Source organism: Falco biarmicus, chromosome 8 (assembly GCF_023638135.1).
Source record: "Falco biarmicus isolate bFalBia1 chromosome 8, bFalBia1.pri, whole genome shotgun sequence".
In the NCBI taxonomy this organism is placed as follows: domain Eukaryota; kingdom Metazoa; phylum Chordata; class Aves; order Falconiformes; family Falconidae; genus Falco; species Falco biarmicus.
Window position 1 is genome coordinate 54,882,167 of NC_079295.1, and position 25,865 is coordinate 54,908,031.

A 25,865-nucleotide genomic window follows, 5' to 3' on the forward strand; every position below is an offset into this window, starting at 1 on the left:
TTTGTCTCTTTTGTTTGCTCTTACACATGGCTGTAGTCTCAAGCAGCTCACCTGGGGCCATTCCAATTGAACATCCTTCCTATGGAGACACGTGGATGACACGGCTGCCTGCAGTAGCTGTTAGTCAGTATGTCAGACTGGTGTGCCAGACCCTTGTCAGACCTGGCTGACTTGGAGGCAGATCCTCGTTGCAGGTGCTGTATTGTGGCTGTCAGTCTGGACCATCTGGCCCTGATAGAGATGTCCTGCTCCTGCTCTGTTAGGCTGGGAATGTTGCACAGCAGGGCAGCCTTGGCTGTGTATGTGTATGGCTACACGTAAAGCTTTACAGCGTTCAGGGTGACATTGAAAAGGTTCTGGGAGGGAGCAGCGCTGCAGAGGATCAAAGCACCTTTTGTCCTAGGTTTCCTTGCCCCATTTTGATGACATGATCTGTTCCATTGTCCTTTCCACTGCTTTAGTCCCTTCCTGTATCTCTAGCGCGGCCTTTTGCATCACGGTTGCTCTGGAGACCAGTTAGTGATGATCAGCACTGGGCTGAGGTCCAAGTGGAGATTGTACTGGGCCATCTCGAGTCATTGCTGAACGGGGCTGGCCATGGAAAGCATCAGCTTTTTCTGAGCAGCAGCTGCTTTATTTAAAAACCACAAGAGGGGCTCTGGGGTAGAGAGGATCACCTGCAACTTCTTTTAGTGAGCAGATTGTTTACTGGGGCACCAGCGTGGCTTTCAGTAAATTTAAATATCTCACAGGGATGACAGAGGATCCTGTGGGCTTGAAAGAGACTTTAAGAGGGAAACAGTGTCAACATTGGAGGGAAGGATACACGGTGGAGGGATAATCCCATGTGGAGAGATGAGATGAGAGAGGGGTCTTGGCTGTTGAGCAGAGAACATGCTGCTGGGAAGGCTATCTGATGCCCTTTGTTCATAATGAGTTTGTCCCAAAAAAACTTCAGCGCAGCATTGTAGCACCATAGCGGTGTTCCCAGGTCTTCTGTCTTCCCAGCAGACCAACTCTAACCCGTGTCTGCTCCTGGGGGTTTTGTGGTATGAAGAATTAACCTAATTTTCTGTACCATGTGAGAGATGCTTCCTGTGCAGGACAAAAGGCATTGGTTTAGCATCGATTTTACTTTATCGTGCTTCAATAACTTCAGTACCAAATAAGATTTTGTATTGCTTGTGCGTCCACGCTGCCACTGCCACCATACTGTGAATTTTCTGTGGATCCTGGGGTTAACCACAGACACCTGGCATATAGTGGTAAACACAGTAGGTTTTGCCCGTTAAACTGTACTGCGTAAAATCAAGGCATCTCCCCATAGACAGAAGCCATTCATGGCCTTGTGGTTGAGGATGTATGGTGGAAGGGGGAAAGTTTTGCTGCTTAAAATTTACAAGTTCCTGTAAGTGGCCAAGTTGAAAGAAGGTTTTATTGTGAGGTCAGCTAGGGGCTGTGAGGGGAGAGCAGGCAGAAAACAAGCAAAATTTCTGCTGAAGCATTCAAAATGCAAAGAAAAGAATAGACTTCTCTAATTTCCGCGCCCCGCCCCCCCCCCCCCCCCCCCCCCCCCCGATAATGGGAGGACTCATCTGCCCTGTAAGTGTGAAAAAAATTAAACTGGAAATAATTGAGGCAGGAGGAATGGTTGCAGGGAGAATTATTTTGGCCATGGGTCCTGTTACCGACAGGAATCATAAAATCAATGTTTGTGATACACAGGTATGAAAAACCCATGGTGTTTTTAAAACCAAGACAGTGTTGTTCTATGAGACGTGCTGCAGGTCAGCCAGAAATCTCTGGGTGGGATTCTGCAACTTATCTTACTAGGAATTACCTAGGGGTCCTACTGGTTCCCTCTGTCGTTAAAAGCAATTTTCAGATTTTAAAGACATCCCAGAGGTCCACAGTCACATATCTGACACTTGCCCTTCTGTCATTTTGCTTGCAGCCTTGCCTCCTCCATATCCGCTCATGTTTCCCCTTAAACTTCAGCCTGCATCCCAGCCACTGCCTTATAACTCTTTCTGTTCAGAACCCTTGTGCGTACCCCACGTTGCACGGTCCGTCACTGCTGTAGTTATTACACTTCTGTATTTCTTTCCCTTCCTTCTCTAATGGCTGGGCCTGAGTCGAACTGTAACCTCACGGAGCCAAACACAGATTGTTCCCAGTATAAAACTCCATTAAATGTAACGAAGCACATGATGCCTGACTTCCTTCAGTGCTGCTAAGGAGCAACACTCCGTACATATTGGAACTCGATGATAAAGAAACACGGTGGTGCAGCTTCTGTGCTGACCTAGAGACCAACCCCGGTGCTGCTCTTTTTTTTTTTGTCACAAGGAAACAAAAGGGCTGTGTGCGTGCTGGGAGGCAGGCTGCAAGCGAATGCCAGGTGTGTGTGACTCATAAACACTCAGCAGTACAGAGCTGTGCGGATGAATATATATTTTTTTCTATTCCCCACCACCTTGCGCTGCTGCACTGAAATCAGATTTTCCTACCATATGATGCAGAATCTTAGTGTTGGATGGTTTTTCTGTTGTTTGTGGTGAACATCTCCTGTCAGCTGAGCTTCTGTGGACTGAAATAACCCAACCCCATTGCGGTCATTTTCCCTGAAAAGTCATCCTGCGTCATGCCCCGAGGGATAGCAAGGAGGGGGGCACAAGGGGCAGGAGCTGGACTTGTCCCCTAGAAATACTAACTGCCTCGGGCTGGCGCTCTGGTTTTTGAAGCCTTTATCTGCTGGAATGTCAACTGTCCTGCAAAATCCATGTTGACTGCAGCTCCTCTTTTCACCAAGCTCGCTAAATCCTATATCCCAGTTATAAATATGTATGTAAATGAGTGCCTTATTTCTTGCTGCCATTTACGAACTGTTTGTTCCATTGCTGCTGCTAACTCCCTGCCGAGCTGAATGCTGCTGCTGCTGCTGTTATGTTACTGTTTTGTCTGTAACTTTGCCCATGGGGCATAAAGCTGTGTGGGAGAAGAGACGTGGCATGGTAGGTCTAGTGTGGCACTGGTTGCCTTCTGTGTCAGTTGTATTGTATTTCCCTGATGCCCTGCTACATTGGCTTACTGATTTTGGGGTTCCTCTCTCTTGGCTTGTAGCTCGCAGCAAAATTCCCCTTGTCCTAGGCAGGCCCTTGTTAGGAGATAAGCTCTGTATCTTGTCCCCTTCGCACTGACCTGGTGTCTCTTATTCTCACAGCCACCTAATCCTATGCAATGTAAAAGACCAAATTAAAAGAGCATCACAGTTATGAAGTAAAAAATGTGGGAGTTAGGAAACGCCAGGTCCTGTGTAATTATAACTTGGCTGTTAAACGTTACTACATTACAATATTGTGTATCATACTTTCCATGTGAACCCTGCCTTGTGCAGTGTGAGGGCTGGGGTGGCACCCTGTGAGCAGTGTTTCTTCCCACCCGATGGTGTTTGACTGATGCCTTGTTACTAGTAGGTGGTTTGTATTAACTCAGTCCTGAGTATAAGCCATATGTTTCCACAAGGACTCTGAGATGGCTATTGTCATGGCATTGAGCCCTTCAAATGCATTTTCCTTTGCAATTTCCCTGGAAGGAAAGTTTGGCGTTGTCCCCATTTCATAGATAAGGGAACTGAACCACTGTGTTGCAAGTCCATAACCGGTGCCCTCTGATTGTGGGTGCTCCAAGCCCAAGTGCCTTTGGTTTGACATGTCAGAATACTGGTGTGTTTTTCTAGCACTTGAGAACTGAAGTAGGCTGTTATGCTAATCAGGAGATTAATTTTTTCCCTAATTCTGTTCTTGAAAATGATTACGTGTTTTTACTGGTGTTTAAATAATTCAGCCCGAGACATCTTGCATGGAAAACTCGGGCCCACAAAGAGTTAAGTTGGCAGTGCTTTTGTAAGCAGCCCTTGTAATGGAAAGTGTTAGACAGACTTAGCTGTAGGTGTCACTGGTAGCTAGGTTTCTGTTAGTCACTGTCCTTCACATGCTATGTAAGTGTCTTTTGCCTGCTTGCAAATGCTGTGTCTTGTGAAACAGGGAAAAGACTACAAGGCCGTGGTATTTAGAGTAGAAGACAGTAGCAGGAAGATATGAGCAACACAGAACTTCTAGAAAACTTTGTTACGTGGAGTTTACCCCAGAAAGGAACGGCATTCATGCTGTAGGCTCGTAGAGCTGGGATTTATGATTAGCTCAGGCTATGATGAGTTCAGGATAGCACTAAGTTATTCCACTGTAAGGAATGGTTTTCCTGAATTAATGTCATGTAATTACGTCCCCAGTACTGTTACCCAGTTCTTACAATGCTTCCAAAAAATACCCTAGCAGTAGGCAATAATATCTTTCCTCTCGGTTTCAAGCTGTGTAAAGTTTTCCCTCATCACTGACACTGTTTCCTCTCTCTGTACGTTTCAGATATGTGCCATCATTGGAGGAACATTTACTGTAGCTGGGATCCTCGACTCCTGCATTTTCACAGCATCAGAGGCCTGGAAGAAGATCCAGCTGGGGAAAATGCAGTAGGGGTGAAACTCTACCCTAGTCTCCAAGGACAGGAGCAAAGATTGAGAAATCTACCACTACCTGTTTTTGTCTTTATTTTCTATTTGATTGAATCAGTAAGTTTTTCTCTAATCAGGCTGTTCAGTGAAGAAGTCTTCAACAAATCAAGGAAATCTCCATGCATCTCAGAGCTCTGAGAGTGAAAAATCAATGGAATCAGGGTGTGGATTTCGATTCTCTCCCCCCAGACAGAGAGGTTGAAATGCCATATATGAAGTATACTGCCAGATCAAAGTAAGGATGAGAGTGTTCTCTGGGAGGTTCCTGTGGCAGTGTACGAGCTAGGTAGTAGATTGCAAAGAGCTGAGCTGTCTTGTGGCACTTTTTGGAATTCTGTTGGATTTGCATGGTTAGACAATCGACTTTTGTATAAGGTAAAACTATACATTAGGAAGAAATTCCACCTGTGGTGCCAAAAAGAGATGTATCTGTTGGGGAGGAATGGGAAGTGTTAGTCCCCGTAGCAAACTTTAGAGACAGAGGGCAGAAATAACATCAAGAAATGTTTTGTGCTTTTATTGAAAGCTCTTTTGTTCAGGTATGACCTTCCTAATGAAATGAGCAAATGAGAAGAGGAAGCCTTCCCCCAGCTACCTTTTCCTGGGTAATCTGTGATCCAGGCAGTGGAGGGCCTTTTTTTTACTTTGGATGTAAAAGTGGTTTCATTTCTTCCCAGAAACTGAATATCCAGTCTTGTGTTTACAGGTGGCATGAAGTAAAAACCAAACTGAGCAACACAGTTTTATGTGGCCTTTGCTTTGAAAGGGAATAGTTGTCTTTACAGCATTAGCTTTTATTCTTTCTTATGTTTTTTAAACACAAAGACCACCCAACAGTCTGGATTCTGCACTTCTGCTTTATTATTATTATTGTTATTTTGAAAAGGGGTTGTATATTCTATGTGTTCAGGAAAATGGTGCAGTCTTCTGGGTGGATGAGCACAGCTTACTGTCTTGCTTTGTGTGTGTATATTGAATACACCTGTCAAACACGGGATGTCTGTCTTTTCAGGGTTTAAGGTGCCTCCCTTTTCCTTTAAAATTGTCAGGCATCTTTTCTGAGCCCCAGACTGACACGTTCACCCACAGGTACACCAGTAGCAGGCCAGACATTCCCACAAGCTGGCCCCTGCTAGTAGTTGTTTTGTTTTATTCCTTAAAATGGTACCTGAGCTTCCATGCCCATTCATTCAAGCCTTGTCTTCTGGGGCCTCCAATAAACGGAGGCATGAGGGGAAAACTACTGCCAGGTGGCTTGCATGTAATGGTAGACATGAGTTCACTAAAATTAGACCAATACCCACCAGCACATTTTCCGTAGCCTCCTAAATGTTCCTTGAGTAGTAACAGTCTCTGCATGCTTTGTAAATGTCTGAGCTGAGGATACACAGATTTTAAGCGTTCCAGGATGGATGAAAGTCCTAAAATAAAAATCTTTAACTCAATCAATGCTGTAAATTCTGACAGGTGCAGGATTTCTCTTGGATAATATCTACTGCCCACTGCCCTTTCCTGGAGGCAAAAGTATCCAAACGTTAATACTGTAATAATACGAATCTTTGAATATTCAGTGTTAATTCTAGAGTCAGATGCATTTCAAAAGTAAGTATTCCTAATACATGTCTGTTGAAATTGTCTCTTTACTTTGGAAGTAGGGAAGGTAGCCAGTTTTATCCGCACACCAAAAAGAAGCAGCCAGCCACCCTTCCCCTGCCATCCTCTGCCCTGTAGTGACTTCGGACAAAGTACAGCATTGGAATTTTTCCCTCTTCATATTATGGACTGATTGCTATTACTTTAGGTGTAAACTGGATTGTGTAACTTCCTGTATCTGTTAATGTATGGATAGATTTTATACATATTTTTTTTTCCATTTACAAAAATCAACTTGAAAAATGAGATGCTTGTCTTCATTTCGGTGTGTGCGTCCGTGTGTCCCCACAAGCGGTACCCACTGGATGGCAGCGGCGGCTGCCCGGTAGGAGCCAGGATTTTCCATTGCAGTTGCTTCTCTTGCTGGCTGGAGGATTTCCTCTAATCTAATCCACTATGACCAGCTGAAGCTTACAGCAAACATGTCCTAGTTTTTCCTCTTGAGTTTGTTGAGTCTTTGCTCACAGCTTGTGAAACCCAGTGGATTACAGGGATGTAATTTTTAGTATCTTAGCAGTGCATCCCTCTCCTGAGCTGTGCAAGAGAAGATCTTTGTAGTGCAGTGGACTGTACTGTTAGTTTTCCTAAATTTCTTCCCTGGTACAGTTTCTTCAACACAAACAAGCAAAGCTGGCTGCAGATTCCTTGTGTCCCCTGACGTGTTATTTCTGCCCTTCTCCCTATCCTCTGTCTGAATGAAACACTGCCTTCAGGGCAGTCCAGGCCAGTTCTCTAAACCAGACCAGTGAAATTGTTTGGCTTTTTTTGGAAATAACAGATGCATACTTCAGTGTGCCTGCTCTCTCTGCCAAAATGCCGACTGCAGTAACCTAATAAATCACATTTTTTTTGCTAGATGTGGAAACCAAATTGTACTCAAGTTCTGGCAAAACTCTGCTGAGGAAACAGTCCGCACCTTATCTCTCTAAACCAAGCCTAAGCCTTTGAGTACTGCCAAGCCAAGGCTACCTTCTGGGTCTGCCGTGAGCTGTGGTGAGCTTGTCCTTCAGACAGGGTGGCTTGGGTCGTGTAATGATGCTGCATCATGTGTTTACAGAAGAATCTGCTCTTCATCTCTCCAAATGTGAAAGTGAGGTAGTTACTGTGATAGCAGTCCTGCCCCATGCATATGTGTCTCATTAGATTTCACTTTTATTTTCCAACATTTTGTCTAGAGACAAAATGAGCTTAGTTATGCTTTTAAACGTCATTGCAAACAAAAATAATTTCAAGCCGTAGCAGAAGGAAAGCTATTGATTGTAGGTGTTCATCCACATTCCTGACTTTGCTCTTTCAAGTCAGCAGTTTGACAGAAGTATTTGTGGTTTTCCAAGAAAGACATCCCTGTAGGAAGTAAAAAATTTAGAACTTGTATATATTCCAGTTTAAGTAAGTCCCTCTAAAGCTACACGCCATCATACAGTGAGAATTTGTGGCATAGTCTGCTTTGCAATGGTGGAGTTAACATTTTTAGCTCTAGAGAAAGCTGTGCTTAGGTGTATTCTGAGCAGTATGTGGACTGCTGAAGATTATTTTTTTAAGGAAAAAAAATGGAAATGGGGTAAGAAAAAATCGGAAGGTAGGCATTTGTGAATGTTTTTATCGGATTTATCAAATACTTGCATTCAACTACTGCTCTGTAAAAAGTGAAATCTGCAGTGTAGATGGTAATGTCTGTAGTTAATTTCTGAATATTTCTCATTTAAAGTTGTTTTTTACGTGTGATAGACAAACTGTTTGGGCTGAAAATGATTGTGATGAGTATCTGCTTTAGAATAGCCGTTTGAGGTATGTCAATGAGGTATTTCACAATAGTCCTTGGAAGAAGGGAGAGAGGACCAGGGGAGGGAGAACGCAGTCCTGTAGTATGTTACGGCGATGTTTAAAGCACAAGTCTTTAGCATTTTTACCGTGGAGATTATGAAAGAGTTCTGGCATTTCTCTTTTAATTTGCAACCTTATGTTAATAAAATATTAGCCTTTTTAGTTCTATAATTAAAAATAAAATTCTCATGTGTTTTGATTGGCTTCTTGTTGCACTACTACTATTGCAAAATCAATCTAAAAGGGCTTTTTCCTTTTGTTTTTAATTATTATTTCAGTGAACTAAGCGTTATCACACAATGAAATCACTGTAAGCCAGGTCACTGTGTAGAAAGTTAACACGAGGCTCTTTTGTAATCGGCACTGAGTCATGTCTGGACATTCAGTGCTGGGTTTTCAACAGCACCAAGTGTCCCAACCTCCCTTTTTTTAATGAGAGGTGAGTGGACCGTGCCTAGAACTTGCTGGGTCCAGCTTTAGTCACTGTGCTGCTTGGTATAGAAAATAACCTGGGTTTTGTTCCCTGCCCCCCACCCCTTTAATTTCCTGGTGGCCTTGTTTCACTGATGATTTAGAAATAAGTGTCTGAGGCAATTAGAAAAGATTAATAGTAAAGGGTTACAACACGGTGAACGTGGGCACTGTGTGCATCTGCAATTTATTAAGAAACCAATTCCTTTTAAGTTCCGCTATCGCTTGCTAGCGTTGGTGTCTGCTGCACAGCATCTGCGTGCAGGGAGAGATGCCGCCTGCTTCCAGCACCCTCGGTGCAGGCTGGTGCTTGGGCTGCCCGGTGGGATGGAGCCGAAGGGCCCTCGTGGTGCGTAATGGGGAGCAGCGGCACCAGGTAGGGCAGCGGGTCATCCCCTGGTAGGGCGGTAGGTCACCCTCAGCCTGCCACAGCTCCCGCAGTCTGGAAACTTCTCCCGCCTCTGTATAAACCACAGTGCCATCAGGTGTCTGTACTGCTGCTCACCCGACGGACGGGTTGGTTTCTACCAATAACGCGTTCTGCCGCCGGGAATTTTCCTTGGGAATAAATTCCTGTGTGTCTTGGAAAAGCGTAACGGCACCAGCGCTGCCTGAAGCGCGAGCAGCTGCCGCGGGTGCGCTGGGTTGCGGGGGGAGGCGCCGGGCCGCGGGCGCGGGGCCGGGCCGGAGCTGCCGCCCCTGGCTCGGCGCCGAGCGGGGACGGGGCTGGGGGGCACGGCCCCGGGCTGGGCGCACGGCCCCGGGCAGGGCGGCACAGCGCCCACCACCCTGCACCTGTGCCCGCCGCCCGCCAGGGGGCGCGGGTGGCCCCAGCGCCGCGCGCAGGGTCTCGCGAGTTCCCGGCGGCCGCTCGCGGAAGCGGAAGCGGGTGGTGTTTCTCTTTCCGGGCGAGCGTGGCGGCGGCAGCAGCGGGGTAAGGGCGGCGCGGTCCGGCCCGTCGCATCCGCCGCCATCCTGCGCGGTGCGGCTCCCTACTGGCCGCGGAGCTCCCGCGGCGTACCCGGCGGGGCCTGCGGGGGGGCGGGAGTGCGGCGGGGAGGGGCCCGGCCGCCGCTCGGGGCTGGGGGGCGGCGCGGCCTGGGCCCTGCTCGGTGCCCGGGGAGGTGAGCGGCCCTGGCCCGGGCGCTGCGGCCGCGGCACTGCGTTCGCGTCCCGGGCAGAGGCTGTACAGGAGCCCGGCATTGCAGCGTGGCTGCGGGGATGTCCGGCGGGGCAGGCCTGCGGGTGCTTGGGCCCCAGGCACACCTCATGCTCCTCGGTTTGTTCTTTGACACTGGGTTACTGGGTTCCTGCGGCTCGGGCAGCGGGCGGGCTGCCATGCACAGCACGGCCTGCGCAGGAGGGACAGGTGCAGAGCGCTTTAAAGTTGCGGACTTGAGTAAAAGCAGCCTTTAATGGACGTGCCTTTGTCAGGATGAGTTGTGTCATAACACACAATCCTGTAGTGCAGTTGTTACGATTTAGGGAAGGCCAAAAATATCTTAGATTTACAGGTCTGTTATATGCACCAGTCTGGTGGTGTGCTTTATTGGAGATACCTGATCAGGATGAGTTCCCTCTCTCTGTGTGTCCAGAATATACATTTATAAATGAAGGTGGTGCGTACTACAGTGCAAAATTAAGACTAGCCAGCCAGGTGTCCTGGGAACAGCAAGCTTTGTATTAGAAAGGTCTGATGTGCATGTGTGTAGCACATCTTGTCAATCACAGGGTCATTGTCAATCAGGGAGGAGGCTTAAATCTTATTTAAAAGTACAGTTTGCAAGGATATATTAACTGGGGGTAGGATTAAAAGTAGTTGCAATAGCTGTTTTATGTCTTAGCGTACTTCATGTGGGTAGATTATAAAGAATAGCATGTATAAGTTAAAGTGTCTCAAACTTTTGTTTTTCTTTATGCAGCCAAAATGAAGTTCAATCCATTTGTGACCTCAGACCGCAGCAAAAACCGCAAACGACACTTCAATGCACCTTCTCACATTCGAAGAAAAATAATGTCCTCCCCACTTTCCAAGGAGTTGCGGCAGAAATACAATGTCCGCTCTATGCCCATTCGAAAGGATGATGAAGTCCAGGTAGCTGCGCTGTCTGTCTCTTAAGTGGTACTGTCACACGTGAACTTCTGTCTGTGTTTTAGTTTTCACGTATAGCCTGTGCAAAAGGGAAAGGCTAGACAAACTCAGATTGATGCTGGAGCTTTGCCGTGAGTCTTGCAGAAATAATACAGGTTAAGGTAGTCATAGACTTGGCCTATTGTGGAGTGTTTCTTGAGATCACATCAGTGACAAGGAACACAAGTGTGCTGGCAGCTTTACTGCGCTTTGGTTACATGCGTTATCATGCTGGCTTAAAGGCTTTCAGAAGTAAAATACAAATGAGAATTGTTTTTTTTATAGACTATTTGCTGCCTGTGATATTTAAAAGATCAGTTTAGAAATTAATCCAATTTAAGTGGCTTTTTTATAAAAACGCAGTGATAGGTGAACAGCTAAGATGAAAACCTGTTGAATTTGACTGTTAGCCCTCTGGTTGAAAAGATAAAGTTCCTTTATTAGAGTTTACCACAGGGAAAATGAGGGAGAGCTATGGTTCTGACCCATTGTATTTTCTGGTTTAGTGATTGCTGAACTTGTCCAGTAATTGATGTCTTTGTGGCACCTTTATACAAAAGCAGAATTGGGAGTTCAACCTGTGCAGTTCTGGGTTTCTGTTGCGATAATTAGATAGTGTTTCTTAAGGTCAGGTAATTGTTTAAGGGGTGGTTTTGAAGTATGAGACAACATGCTGCTTATGTTTGTGTTTAGGTTGTCCGGGGACACTACAAAGGACAGCAGATTGGCAAGGTGGTCCAGGTGTACAGAAAAAAATATGTCATCTACATTGAACGTGTTCAGCGTGAGAAGGCTAATGGCACAACTGTCCACGTGGGGATCCATCCCAGCAAGGTACAGTGCGAGAAGTGAGGTCTGAAATGCACGAGCAGACCTTGTTGGCAGACGAAGACACTGCTGCTGGCATGAGTAGAACCTCGTTATGGCACATGGAATAATAGATTGAGATACTATGGTATTGGTGGGGTAATAAACAAGGAAATGTTAGTGTACTGATGGTAGAGAAGTGAATTGAAACCAAGAACTCCTTGATGTTTCTAGGTCTGATTTGGTGGAGAAGCTGCTAGAGATATTAGAGTCTTGCTTAAATACTTCTTTTAAGAGCCTGACGTTCGTAAAGCACAAACCAGATCATTTAAAACAGCCCTTCACCTTTGCTATGGTGGCATTTGCACTGGTGAAGGAGATCTTAGAAATGTTGAGGGAGATGCTCAGAATCACGATTTGTTCTTGTGGGCTACAAGTTCTTCTAAATCTGGCTTTAGCCTGCAGTTTTACAGTGTTTAGAGTTCATGAAAACCAGGCAAAGCCTGTTTAGATCATAATAGGGAAACATTTCAAACTAAACAGAACAACTAGCCAAAACCTGGTTCGCAGCAGATAAAATTAGTCTGCTTCAGCCTTGCCATGTGGGCACACATACTGAAGTGTTTGTGGAAGAAATCCAGTTGTAGCAGGTTTTCTGCTCTAAATGGTTGGCATGTTCAGCAGAGGGAGAGCAGAATTACTCCAAAACAACATAATGGCTTGTGTGCAGTAATAACATTTGATGGACAAGGTGACATTGTGATGGAGGCAGTGTATGTACTGCTTGTGTGGTGAATTGCAGTGAAAGAAGCTGAATTTTGTGCTGGTCCTTTATTTCTGTGACAGTTTTCTCTAATTGGGAAACGGAACTTGATAAAGCCTTGCATAAAGATTCTGGCTATTAGTGGGAAAGGAACAGAGGAATGTTTTGTTAGTTGCAAACTTGCAGTGGGGTGGAGGCAGAGGTAAAGAGGTAGGAATTAATTACAGTTAGAGACCTAAATGCGCAATGGAACTGAAGAGTGTGCAGCCCTGGTGCAGCCTATGTGGTTTTTCTGGGATTTGATTGTCAGTTGTATTTTTAAAGTACTCCTTTCGGTAATACCAACACATGTATAACTTTGCCAGTTTTAGGGGGCACAAACAGCACTGAAGGCTGCGAGGAGCTGAAAATTAGAGCTTTAGTTTGCTGCTGCTTTGTTAGAAGTATCATTAAGGCTAGGGTGGCTGATGGCCTGAGCAATCTACCTTTTATGTGTCCCTGTTGGTAATACTTGATAATTGCCTGGCCTCTTTGCAGCTGTTCAACAGCAGATGTGTTCTTTAAAATGTCTTCCTGTGAGTCACTATGGTGTGTAAACTTCTGCTGTTGCCTGTAGTTCAGCCAGAGGTACAGCAATGACACAATAATGGCAGCAGCACAGTTTTCTGGTGTTGCAAAATGTAGGTAATATTGTTTCAAACATGGAGAAATTAAAATAGTGATCCGTTACATGCCTTTGTGGTGGTGGGATCAGCTGTTTGCTATACATATACATCAGATGGATGTAGTGTCCATTATGTTTGAGTAGCATAGTGGAAATAGGATTTACTTTGAAGTAATTGTTATGCAGTAAATAGAAATTTGGTTGCTTTTCAGTTTGTGCAGGTGTTCTTGGCTGTGCATAAAAGCAACTGTCCATATACTATGATCCCTAAGTGCACCTGGGAAAATTGTGAAATAGAGAGGGAATTCAGTACCTTGGTTCTACTCAAACCAAATGAGATAGTGTGTGGAAATAATACTTGTGTGCCACAGCTGGTCTTCTTGGGCTGTGCTATGTTACCACAGTTCTGTCAGGCTGCTGTACTTCCAACACTGAAGAGAGACTAAATTTGTTGTCCTTTCTCTAGGTGGTGATCACTAGGCTAAAACTGGACAAAGACCGCAAAAAGATCTTGGAGCGTAAAGCAAAATCTCGCCAGGTTGGCAAGGAGAAGGGCAAATACAAGGAAGAAACAATCGAAAAGATGCAAGAATAGATGGGTTCCTATTTGACACCATTAAAGAACTGCTAAAATTAAACCTATTGTGTCTACTCATTTAGAAGGTCTTTATACGTTGTGTCTGGTTAGCATTTAAATACTCCTCATGTTTTGATGTTGGCTGTGTAAAAAATACTTCCTGTAAATTAGAAAGGTTTTTATACTTATTTTTACTTTTAAGAAAATGGAAGGCTTTTTCCCCATAAAGGAATATTTCAACTAGTGTTAGAATAGTGCAGTCCTGAAAACGTGTGTCTAATGACCATTATACTTCTGTCTCTTCCACTGGTCCTTAACTTGGATGTGTTCATGGTTCTAAATGAACATGTTAGTTGTGTGCACTGTGTGTGTATTTTCTATCCAACATTTGAAATAAGTTATTTCTGGCCATGAATCTCTTTCTGTCATTCTCTGAAATTACACTTCCTCAACTGCCTTATGAATTGGAGGGGAAAGGATATTTTAGAGCATCAGACGCATTGTGGCCACACACAGCTGTGATGTCTCGGGGTCTTACACGAGCGCTGCACCTTGAGGACGGGCGTTACCTCTGCGGTGCTCCCGGGGCAGAGCCAAGGCCGCCTCCGTGCTGTTGCTGACGCTGGTTTTGGGTCAACCGGGGGGGGGTTGGTGCTTCACACCCCCGTGACGGAGAGCGGATCGCGAGCGCCTGCGGCGTGTGGCGAGCCCTACAGCGAGGTGAGTTCGCTGGCTCGGCGGCCGGCCCTCATCGCCGATCGAGAGGGAAGGGCCCACACCCGGCTCCCGCCGCACCGCGCTGGGAGCTGAGCCCTGGCATGGGGGAACCGAGGCACGCGACGTTCCCGCCCCCAGAGCCGTCCGTGGGCGCCGGTCTGCCTCAGGAGGCGGCTCTGCGCGCCGGTGTCGGCGCAGAGGCTTCGTCCCTCACCGGGAGGCCCGGCACTGCGAAGGCCCTCGGGGTTCGCTGCCGCGACCCTCCTCCCGCTCCTCAGGCGGCAGCGCGGGGGCGGGGCCAAGCGGCGCTCGCGCCCGCCGGGCTCCGGCGACGTGTCGGGCGCTGATTGGCGGGCGGGGCGGGGCGCTGCGGCCGGCCGTGAGGGAAGGGAGGGGAGGCGCCGCGCCGGGTCTGACCGAGCAGCTTCCCTCCGCCGCCGCCCCCGCCAGCCCGGCCATGGCGTACGGTGGCCTGACGGTGCCCATCATCGTCATGAGCGTTTTCTGGGGGGTGGTCGGCGGCGTCCTGCCGTGGCTCGTGCCCAAGGGGCCTAACCGCGGGTGAGTGACCGGGGGGGCGGCGGGAGGCCCCTTCCCTTCCCCCTCAGGCGCGGGGCGGTGGGGGGGGAGCGTGTGAGGCGGCCTCCCGCGGAGGCGGGCCCGGTACCCCGCGGCCCGGCCCGGCGGAGGCGCGCAGTGCCCTTGCGGGCCTGCCGGGCAGCTGCGGCCTGGCGACGCCGGCTCCCTCGAGTTCCCTTTCCCCCCACCGCCGAGGCCCTGCAGCGCCGTGTGTGCCCCGCGCTCGCCGCCCCGCCGGGCCCGGAGCCGCCGCCTTGCCGCAGTCGGCCTGCGGGCTCGGAGCTGCCGTGCTGGCGCAGCGTGGAGGGCGGGTGGGCCCGGGGCCCAGGCGCCGGTGCCAGCCGGGACCCAGCCAGCGGCGGGGGGCCGGAGCCAGCGGCTGCGGGGCTCCCTGAGCGTGGGGCCGGGGCCCGGAGCGGGTCCCCGCGCCTCAGTGACCCGCAACCGTTCGGAGCGTGCCCCTCGGGCCTGTGCGCGCCCGCATACACGGCGCCCTGTGGCAAGGGCGTCAGTTGTTCGGTTAGGTGCTGTTTGAGCAATAACTTCCTCCTTTTCTCACTCCATCTCTCCTACCTCATTCCACCATCCTCGAGTTTCGCACTGGATGAGGCTGAAAAAGCTGCTGTAGTAGATCTCGGTTCCCTGCTTAAATGTGTGCTAGTGGCCTTGTTGGCTGCGGTGGCCTGAGGACAAAAGCGGCGCACCTAGGCAGAAGCGTAATTACTGCAGTGGTAGTGATTGTAGCTGCTGAGATTAAAAACTAGACAAGTTTTTGTCTTTCTCTTTTCCCTAGGAGATAATGACTTCTTAATCTCTCTGACATCCCCTCTGCTCCACAGGTACCAACTGTCTTTTCTCTTAGTTGTTTACCTGAACGCGGAGGAATTTTCCTCAAGTTCTCTTTAGCTCTGATATTTGCTGCCTTAGTTTCATACCTGAATTGTGTTTTGTGTCTGAAAATGTGCCTGCCCTCAGAAACACCTTGGAAATATGTCTTCCAGGCATGTCCTTAAAGTATGTGGGTCACGCACAGATGTTTTGTCGTTATTCCAAAATGTGATTGTTTAATGACTATAAATAGAGAGCACACTGCTGTGTTCTGATTCTATAGCATGACTGTAGTAACACTGTATAGTCTGTTAATTTATCTTATTAAAAAAATAAAAAAAAAAAACTCCACCCAAAGCCTGTTTCTGAATAGCATTGTTCTTTTTCCAACAAAATAAGTCAATGCAAACTTTAACTGATCTAAGAATTCACTTTGCATAGGTTAAAACTCCTAAACAATGACTCTGGGGCTCCCTGGAAAGGAAGGGTTCCTGAAGCTTAATCCAGGCTGTGTTAGCTTTGTAGCATTAGTTTGAAAGTAGACAGAAGGTGGGTGTGTATTGATAGATGAAAAATATTGAATGTTACCCATGTCACAAAAAGGTTGGAAGTTACTGACCTAGCGTGAGTTCTGTTACTTGGATGGGGAGGGAATACATGGAGGGAAATCCCTTTTTATAATTTAAAAATAAAAAAACCTCTCTGCTCTGCTCCTGAGTTCCATGAGCTGCATATCATTTGCTGTTAGAAAATCTCATTTCAAAATCGTGTGTGTGTATAGCTGCAGTTTTACCATTTTCAATTTCAAAAGCTGCTTGGTTCTTGCTTCTTTTCAGTGTAACTACAGTTTCTGACAATTTTCTTTCAGCAAGAAAGGAAAATCTTATACTACAGATAATTTCATGTGGCTTCAGGATTTTATTTTGTGTTCGTTTTGCAAAACCTTCACGATATAAAATTAAAGAGTTATTTTTATAGTGAAATTTTCTGTAAGCAGAATTTTGCAAATGGAAAAAATGTTTTTTGTTTACCGTTAGTATTAAAACATCCAGCTTCAGTAATTCAGTAAATTGCTGGTAGAAGAGACTGAAATGGAGCAAGGACATTCCCTAAGTGTGCTCCTCTTTGGACAGATTTTTGTTAAATACAGCTGTATGCTTCTGCTTGCCAGAGCTGTGTCAGTCCTCTGCAGAGTCTTAGCTGTGCCTCTGCAACTTACTCAGCTGGAGTAAGTTAGAACACTCATGTTGAGTCACCTTCCATATGATCAAAGTTGAACTCGTACTTGTTTGCTGGGGTTTTTTTCCGACCTATCTTGTGGTCAGTCATAACATGACAACTAATCAGCTCTTTCTCTCCTTTCTTTTTGCAGTGTTATCAACACAATGCTGGTGACCTGTGCTGTTTGCTGCTACCTGTTGTAAGTATAAATAATGTCTTGCCTCTTAAGATACAGTTCTGACACAATCAAAAGTTCCTTTTTTATATCCTCAAAATACTCAGGAAGAAGCTTTTCAAATGTGTCACAGATTTAGGCAGATGGCATTCTCTGACAGCTCTTAGAATTCTTAGTTCTAAAGACCTTTAACGTGCAGAAGAAAACATTTTGCTATTGCAAGTTACTGAATTAAAGCAAACCTGAATTCCTTTTGTCCTCTGACACGTAACAGTTGAATTGTGCTCTGCATTGACTTGACATTACTCCTTTCCAGTTCACTGGTTTATTCACTCACAAGTGTAATGGCAGTTTGTCAATTCTAGAATTTTCCTGATTACAGTAGAGCAATGACTTTTTGCCTTTTTCATTCTTTATGCTTTACATTTATTTCTAAGGTGATAGTAATTTAAACTTACTGATGAATTTGCTTTACTTAGTTTGGTTGAATGTATTGTCGAAATCTGGTAGAGCAGTGGGTGAAAAAACCTATACGTGCGGGTTTTCCTATATACGACAATTTTTGTGACAGACTTATGCTTTGATATATTAAGACTGTTTCTGTTTAAATGTATATTTTGAGGCTGCCTCTTTTTCTGTAAGAGAATTAGTAGAAATAACAAAATTACTTGTTGAGGAACTCTTCATATCATGCTTGCTTGTTGGCAAGAGGTAAGCCAGCTGTAGCTGGAGTCTGGTAATGGAAAGTGTGCGTATTGTTCCCTCAGCTGTAGGGACTGATCTTGTCAATGCAGAAATAACACATTCTTTCAAAGTTATGGAGAGTAAATTGGTAAAAGTCTGGTTAGATCTTTAGTTTTAACTTGTAATAAAATCATTATTCAGGGTTCCATTTGAAGCTGAGTAGTATTTGTACTTTCCTGAAGTATTTAGGCATTATTTATGCTACTCTGAGGAGTTTAACATGAATATTTAGAGAAATGCATTTCTAATCTCAAAACCCAAAAAGAACTGGCAGCCAAAAAACATGTTATCAGTATCAGCATGTTCCAGGAGAGGCCTATTTAGTTCCACGTTGCGTTGGCCTCTGGCACAGACTTGTGCAGGTTTGATTTAGTTTAATGTGATATTCAGGTTTTATACAGGTGAGGCCTTGGGGTTTTTTGGTTTGGTTGGTCGTGGGTTTTTTTATTCAGAGTATTTGACATGTGAAGTCTTAAGTAATCATTCTGCTGGATAATTGTAAAAGAACAGCACATGGTTCTGTGTTTTGTATCTGTGATAGTTTTTTTAAAATTCACGTTTTGCTGAGCAGATGTAGAGACTTGAAAAGCTTTGTAGTGCCAGCGACTTGAATTTGGGATTGAAATTTTGGAATCTCAGTGCTATGAAGGTCCCCTCGCCTGCACGTAAAGTACGTAGCAGCCCAATCTTGTGGTAGGTCCCAAATGCTTCGCTAAGAAAAGGCAACTCTGTGCTCATTTTTATTAGGTTACTGCATTTAGGTTACAATAAGTTGGGATGGTTTGAGTTTTGTTTAAAGTTTTCACTTAAGTTCTTTCTACTCTGTATTTTAATAGAAATGATGTCCTACTCTTCTAAAATCCTTGAAGCTTAGGGTTTGTTTTCTTTATTGTTTGAAGAAGTGCAGTTTCCTTAAAGTCAAGGCCATGTGGCATCTTCAGACACCTCTAGATTAGGATGCGGAATGTATTTGTTATAGAATTTCTTAACTTTGACTGAATGCTGTGGAATCTTCGAATGTGCAGTAGTATTTGACTTGTAAGCTTAGTGATTTTTTTTTTTTTTTTTTTGGTACCAAAACACACCTATTATAAATCTAGTATCATTAACATGACTTATCTGTTCTTGCATGTCCAGTGAGGAGATTCTTTTGTAATCTTGTGGGCTCTAACTTGTTTTCTGTATTCCATTTGGCTTTCTCCAATTACCCCTTGAAAAAAGAGAAGCAGCAAAACCTTGCTATATTTTAAACCATTAGTACTTAAACCCAGCCACACAAATTACGTACATAGCGTGTGCTTTCCAGAGTACAACAGAAACCAGATTTTTCTTCTCGTGTTCCAAGACAGAACTTGTCTCATCACACGCTCTTCCCACTGCCCACACCCCCCCAACCCCCTTCATGAATTCTGTATGAGGTCATAGTACAGCCCTGGTTGGAAAAGATCATCTGGTTCAACCTTTCTTTCCTCTTTTTTTATTCAAATGTATGTAAATCTGTTCTTTGCATATCCTCTTCCTCTTTTGGGGGAGGCGTTGAAAAAATTTTGAACCTTAATTTTAGTGACCAGAGACTTAATTTTTCATGCCAGTCTTGAAGGAAACCCAGAAGAATGGTTTCTGAGGATTCTTTGTTGGATATGTTAGGGTTAAAATAACTTGTGTTGCCCCAGGTATGGTCTTCTACCGTACAGTACTTAGTAGGGGGCTGGTGCTGTTACCTACTTATTTTAGAGCTGTTTAGAACTCTGCTAGACCTACTTCCCTACACTTTTGAGTTACCTTTGCAGTTGAAAATCAGGGGAAAAAACAATTTTCTGCCTTCATTGAACACCACTTGATCGACAAATTGATTTGCATCAAACTGAATTTGTGCTAACTAAATTTGAAGTCAAATACATTTCAACTTAAAGCTGTTTCTGTGTTTAGATGTAACAGTGATAATTTTGAATAACCATATTGATCACGTGGTGTTGATTTGGTTGTTCTGTGGAAAAGTTTTGCATTGGTAAGTGCATAATTTGTGTGTAGGTATTGTACCCAGCAGTCTTTTGAAGGAGAATGCACGAGCCTTAGGAACCTGATAAAATACAAGGCAAAGTATAAGGAGTTACTGCTGCAGAAATTATAGGTTACACTATGTTTGTAAGGTACTGTCAAAGTCTAAACCTATTGTGCTGTTTAGAAAGCAGTTCCTGAAACAGTATTCCACTAACAGAGGATGGGGTGCTTGAAAAAGAGATTTATTTGCTACTGATTCTAAAAGGATTAAAATATGGTTGCCCAAATTGACATTTAAACAGAGATAGCAGGACCTTAATTTGTAATATGCAGCATAGACAGATGGCAGTTATGGCAGGAAGACCTTTTAAAAAAATCTTTCTGGTAGAACATAAGGGACTTTAATTTCCTTGTCTGAGCTGGGTAATTAACACTAACTGTTGTAAATGGTATCTGGTAGAATTTAAGGACCTGTGGGTGGCTCGAATGCCATACCTGATTTTAGCAACTCTGAAACATTACATGTTGGATACAGAGGCTTGCTTTGTTTTATTTCGAATGCTGCGTTTTGTTTTGCGTTGTCATGATAGATTATTGTATAAAGCAGCATTGCTTAAGCAAAATGTGGGAAAAGCTTTTTCATGACTTACCTTGAATGCAAGGGAGTCGTAGAGTTCAGTGCCTAACTACTGCTTTAAATTATTCGGCCCTAGCAGGGCAGGGAGGAGGAATATACTATTGACCTGTAATGCCGCTGTGGCTCAGAGCTTGGGTATCCAGCATGGTCCCAACAAATAGCTTTTGAAAACTGCACAGTGCTTGCCTAAAGCATGGTTGTGCAGCTGGGACACATCAATATTTTGAATGTGCTTCCAGCTCATTTAATTCACAGCCATGCTGGGTCTGAACTTAGGAAGCATAGAGAGGTGAGATATTTGTGCATACAGTTCCTTCCTTCTGTACAGTGAGAAAAAGAATAATGTGCTTTAACAGGCTTTTAGTGTTCCTACCCTCCTCCCACTTCTGTTAGTTCAGGATGCTAAAGGCAGATGGTACAGTGCTCTGGCACCCCTTCTATCTGTCTTTTGTATCTGAAAATTAACCCTTGCAAAATAAATTCCAAGATACTTTTAAAGAGCTAATTTGCTTTTCCCTTAAGTAAATTTGACATAGTGATTAATGTGGTTTCAAAATATCTTGTCATTGCTTTGGACAGCAAAGTAGAAACACCTCAACCTAAAGGTTATTGGCTCTTCTTGGTGGTGTCTTGCTGATGTTTTAATTGCTTTTGTAGAGCCTGCTACATATTTCAAGGCTTACATGATGGATACACTGCTGCAGGCTCAGCACATCATTTAAAGTCCTACTTTGTGCAAAACTGAAAGCAGCACTGAAAATAAATACGTGTAAATTTTAAGAGGATTGATGTGTTTTCTTGAAGTCTGGTCCACATCTTTTGCCCCTGGCTGTTCTACCATTTTACAGCCGACCTGCACATGGTTTGCTGGTCAAAGCATCAAGGTTTGTGTGGAATTTTCCATGACTGCCTAAGCACTCTGATACATTTGTGGCAGCTCCCATTACAAAGCTGCTCTGCTTTTTCTCCTCCTTACAAAGCATTCTAGAAATAGCAGACAGATGAGCCAGTGTGTTCACTAAATGTGTTTATATAGTTAGTATTTAACATAGATTTAAATCCATGGAAGCATCCATTGCTTCTTCTGAATCTTGTAATATTGTCAAAGCAAATGTATCATTTAACAGTGGAATATTTATTTCTGTTTAGTTTTCCTGGGTATTTTCCACAAACTACATTCCTCTTGTTCTCAGTTCTGGCTATGGCTTTTGCAGTGTTAAGTTTGTCAAGTGCTCTCCTGTCAAGGCTGCTGCTGCTGATAATCTGGGGCTTGTTGTTATATTGGTTTTGTTGTGGGGTTTTAAAATTTTTCTCTGTGTGTGTGTTCCTGTAGCATTGTACCCTTTTGTTTCAGATTCCTGTTTTTTGACCTCTGTGCCGGGTTTAAATTTGCTTTTGTTCAATCTCTGATGAAAAATATACCATGTCTGCAAGGGTAGGTTGTCATACACTGAAAATAAGAGCAAAATGAGAGGGCATGTATCTCAGAGGGTTTTGCTTAAAGGATGCTTCAGAGGCAGGTCTCTCCCTCTTACGTTTCTATCTTCTGAGCCCACAAATACCCAAGTTTCATACATCTCTAAACACTTTCCTGTCAAAGGAAGAGTATGAGAGAAATGCTGTCTGGTGGGTTTGTGTTGCTTCAAATTGAACAGGACAATTTATTGTTTCAGTTGCAGAATTGATTTGGTACCAGATCTTCATTGCTGCCATCTGGTCTTTGTGTACGAGCTTGAGTAGAATTTTGGTTTGGTAGTAGATCTTCCTGAAAATAGTCGTCTTCTGATAGTACTTGTGCTTTGGACAAGCCTTGCCATTATCGTAAGCTTTGTAATTTGGCTGATGTTCTCTCTTTTGGGTTGGGGGGTTGTCTTGCAGTTGGCTGATTGCAATTCTGGCTCAACTCAACCCCCTCTTTGGGCCGCAGTTAAGCAATGAAACAATCTGGTACCTTAAATCTCACTGGCCTTAAGGATGTATGTCCTCTGCTGCAATTTATCGACTAGGTGAGTATGATCAAATTTATTAATATATTTGGTATGTTAAAGCATCAGGAGAAATTGAACAGTAGTGTAAGCATTGTGTTCAGAATTGCTAGCTGTTTTGCAGGAGAAGTCTATTTTTCTATAGGCTGTAACAAAGCGTAGTTTGGATGTTAATCTTGACTGGATACTGTGACAAGCTTGGATGGAATTCTTGTACAGTTATTTTTCTCTGCTATCATGTCATGTGGTGCTGTGTTCAGTAAGCAGGGGCTTGTAAGAAGGACAGTACATTTCTTCTTCCTACAGAAAAAAAAAATAGTCAGGCTGGGGTGTCTCTTAATAGCTAGCATAAGTGGATTTCTTAATCTTTAACAACTGTTAGACCTCTCTTCAAGCCTACTACCACTTCATCCAAGACCTGTCCTGATTTCCAAAGCAATGTACAGTTGCCCTTATTCATCTGGGAAGTCAGTGAGAACTGCAATGAGAATGATCCCTTATCTCCTGTCAACGTATAGCACTAACACTGAGCTTAGATGAGCGTTTGGGTTTTTTTTTAATGATAGCCTGTGTGCGGCTATAATCATAGAGCTGGTGGTTGCTATCTGGGCAGTGCTATTGGAATGCTGTTGTTGCAGTTCTTGGGCATACTTTCTGATGTGACCAGCAAAAATACAAAGTCTTGTACTGAAAGTTACCAGGATGACTTCGGGTTTCTCTAGAATGGCAGCATTTGGAGTCGAAGGTTCAAATGAAGGATAGCTGTGAAAAGAAGTACCCATGGTTTTAGTTGTTATGCTGGTAACTGAATAATATTAGAGACAGAAGTTTTTTACTTTTTTGGTTGTGGGGTTTTTTTGTCCTTTTAGCTTTAACTGCCTACCCCCTTGCTGTTATTACTTTAACTTCTGTTTACAGAAGTCCAATAGCAGCGGACAGATGACAGTTGATGTTACAGCTCAGTTAAACGCTGTCTGTAAAGCATCCTGAACATTTACCCTAAAGCAAAGCTCCACTGCTTCAAAGTAGGCTTCTCTGAACTGTGCTATTGTCAGACTGTGGCATGTGTGTGTGTCTGTATCTTCTTTTTTAAGCAGCAAGCAGAAGCTAAAGGTAGAGTTGGCCCTGCTTCAAGTAGAGGCCTGTGATTAGCCAAGTCAGTCAAGCTGAATTTCCTAAGAGCGTTTTTACTGCTCATGTGTTAACACATAATTAGTTAGCTAAAACAGAGACCAGTGTATTCTGGTAATGGGCGTACAGATCCCTGAATCCCATAGGATAATTCAGTTGCCTGAGATCTGAAACAGAGATGTATTTATCTGGACAAGTGGATGCCTTGGATATAAAAATTGGGCTTCCTTCTGGCTGATGAACGGTCTGTGTGTTGTAACCAGAGATACAACTCCTGGAACCTAGGTGCCTGCTAGAAGAGTCAGGGCTTTTCCCCCTCCCTTCCAATATAGGATTTCCCGGAGAAGTAGAAGTAAATTTCCACCAAGGAAGAGGGAGAACTCTAATGCATTCTGGGCTGGCCAGAAAGTTTATGTGAGGAACTGTCATTTTAAAAGTTATTAATGGGAGATTTTGAGACCTATATAGTGCATGCTGTTGTGTTATATGAAGCAGTTTATTTTAACCTTTGATATGTCTGATTTCATTGGCTTAATTTTGGAATGAAATTAAGGTTCTTCTCTTTGTGAAAAAGAATGGTTCAAGAAAGTAAAAGCATATAATAATCCTCAAATATCATAGTTAAATATGATGTTATTTCCTGCTAGAAATGGGCTATCACAGGGCATACTATTCTCCATGATCTTGTTTGAATTACTCTTGAAGTGTTGAGTGAGTGGAGTGGCAAGGAGGTGGCTACCATGATCCGGCTGTTACAGCGTCCTGTCTCTTGCTGTTGTGTGCCTCTGCACTTGGAGCCTCTTGTTGAGTTTCTCATTAGACAGGAGCTGTGGCTTAGATTCCATCTGAAAGAGTTGGGATCTATCTCTCTGACACTGCACAGTTTCCCGTGAAGATAGCTACCATTTCTTGTTTGACCAATTGTTTTTGGGTTTTAAGATGTGCTTTTCCAGCACTCGGGGTGCACGTACTATACTCCTTTCTGCATCCCATTTCTCTTTCATTTGAGGTTTGGATGGATTACTAAAGACGATGCAGAGTTAAAGAGAATGAAATACTAACTCCCAGAGTGGAGAGATCTTATTTAAAAATGAGGATAGTCTAAGCAAAGCAAACCCATTTTATTTGACCAACAGAGCAGGCTAAAAGTGGAACACAGAAGGCTACTGCATTCTAGTGAGGAGCTTCTACAGATGCCGGCTTGGTTGATCTGTGCCAAATTATGGAGGTTCAGTCTTTTCGGTCAGCATCCCTCCAATTCAGGTGATCATGACGTATCAGATGACTTGTCCAGATAATCAAGTTAATGGCTTGTATGGCAGTATGTAAGAAAATGCAGACTTCTGTAGCTGTGGTGAATATGGGCTGTAGCCTTTTCTAAGTAATGTGTTCTAACGCCATCTTTTATCCTTGACTTTGTCAATTTGCAGTCGGTGTTCTCAGACCAGAAACTTTCTTCATGCAAGTGCAAGAAGGGCTATCATCCAGATGACTGGATGCTGTCACAGCATTGAAAACTTTCTAGTAAAATAACTGTTCTACCAGCTTATGATGTAACTAAAGCTACTTGCAGTAACTTCAGAAATGAAACTGCTAAGAAAGAAGGAAGTAGAGAGAACTCCTTTGAAGCTCCATATAGATGAATTCTCTACAGTTCTTGCCCATTTCTCGGTGCATTTGTGGAATGGAAATAGTTGCGGTTAACAACCAGGTCTTCAAGAGTGAATTGTATCCATGGAAAGGAATAATTAAGTTGCCTTTTGCTTTACAGGTAAAGAAGAGATTTCCTCCAGATGAAAAACTCCACTGACCCAAAGATGCCCTTAACATAGTTGGTTGGATACCAAGCCTGCATTAATGCCTTAACCTTTCTATTGTGCTTCAAATGGCTTGTCCAAAGCCCTATATTTTTTCCTACTATACCTTTAACAGTGTGCCTAATGCAATTTATACTCCTTTTTGGTACTGTAAATCTTAGTTAACTTCAGAAGTGATGAAAATTTCTAAAGTTTTTATGGGTCACAGAGTCTGCTTTCCTGATCATTTTACTCACCCTGTAGAAACACTGTATATGTCTTACAGGTCTTAGGTTGTCTGTTGCTGTGTACCCCTGTTGGTTGACTACACTTGAAAAAAATGTGTGCAATGAAACTGTATGAGAAGAGGAGAAACAATGGTGCCACATGTTGATGGCATTTATTTTTTAAAATTAGTTGTATTCTTGGGAAATTTGGTCATAAAATTTCTCATATGTGGAAATAAAACTAATCCTCTGCTTTATACCAAATATTCTTGTGCCATGTTTAACTGTTACGGTGTGCTTTTCTGTTGTTTTAATCAGACAATAGTAAGCCACAGTTAAGCTGAGGAAACTTAGATGATGTAGA

General features: G+C 44.0%; 3 protein-coding genes across 3 annotated transcripts in view; all 3 read left to right on the forward strand.

The window, feature by feature from the left end:
* The window catches only part of ERGIC1 (endoplasmic reticulum-golgi intermediate compartment 1), a 59,906-nt gene extending 51,655 nt beyond the window's left edge, over positions 1-8,251 (forward strand). The window contains exon 10 of the mRNA XM_056350385.1: positions 4,425-8,251. Coding sequence (XP_056206360.1) covers positions 4,425-4,532 — 108 coding nt within the window. The 3' untranslated portion in view covers positions 4,533-8,251. The remainder of the gene's footprint in view (positions 1-4,424) is intronic.
* A 1,054-nt stretch (positions 8,252-9,305) lies between these two features.
* On the forward strand, positions 9,306-13,521 carry RPL26L1 (ribosomal protein L26 like 1). The gene is made up of 4 exons (XM_056350384.1): positions 9,306-9,452; positions 10,441-10,613; positions 11,343-11,483; positions 13,350-13,521. Exons 2-4 carry the CDS (start codon positions 10,446-10,448, stop codon positions 13,476-13,478), a joined length of 438 nt encoding a protein of 145 aa, XP_056206359.1. The 5' UTR covers positions 9,306-9,452; positions 10,441-10,445; the 3' UTR covers positions 13,479-13,521.
* A 1,036-nt stretch (positions 13,522-14,557) lies between these two features.
* ATP6V0E1 (ATPase H+ transporting V0 subunit e1) lies at positions 14,558-25,765 on the forward strand. Its single transcript, XM_056350386.1, has 4 exons — positions 14,558-14,738; positions 16,957-17,004; positions 22,241-22,368; positions 25,250-25,765. The coding sequence occupies exons 1-3, from the start codon at positions 14,635-14,637 to the stop codon at positions 22,332-22,334; spliced, it is 246 nt and encodes an 81-aa protein (XP_056206361.1). The 5' UTR covers positions 14,558-14,634; the 3' UTR covers positions 22,335-22,368; positions 25,250-25,765.
* Positions 25,766-25,865: the final 100 nt, after the last annotated feature.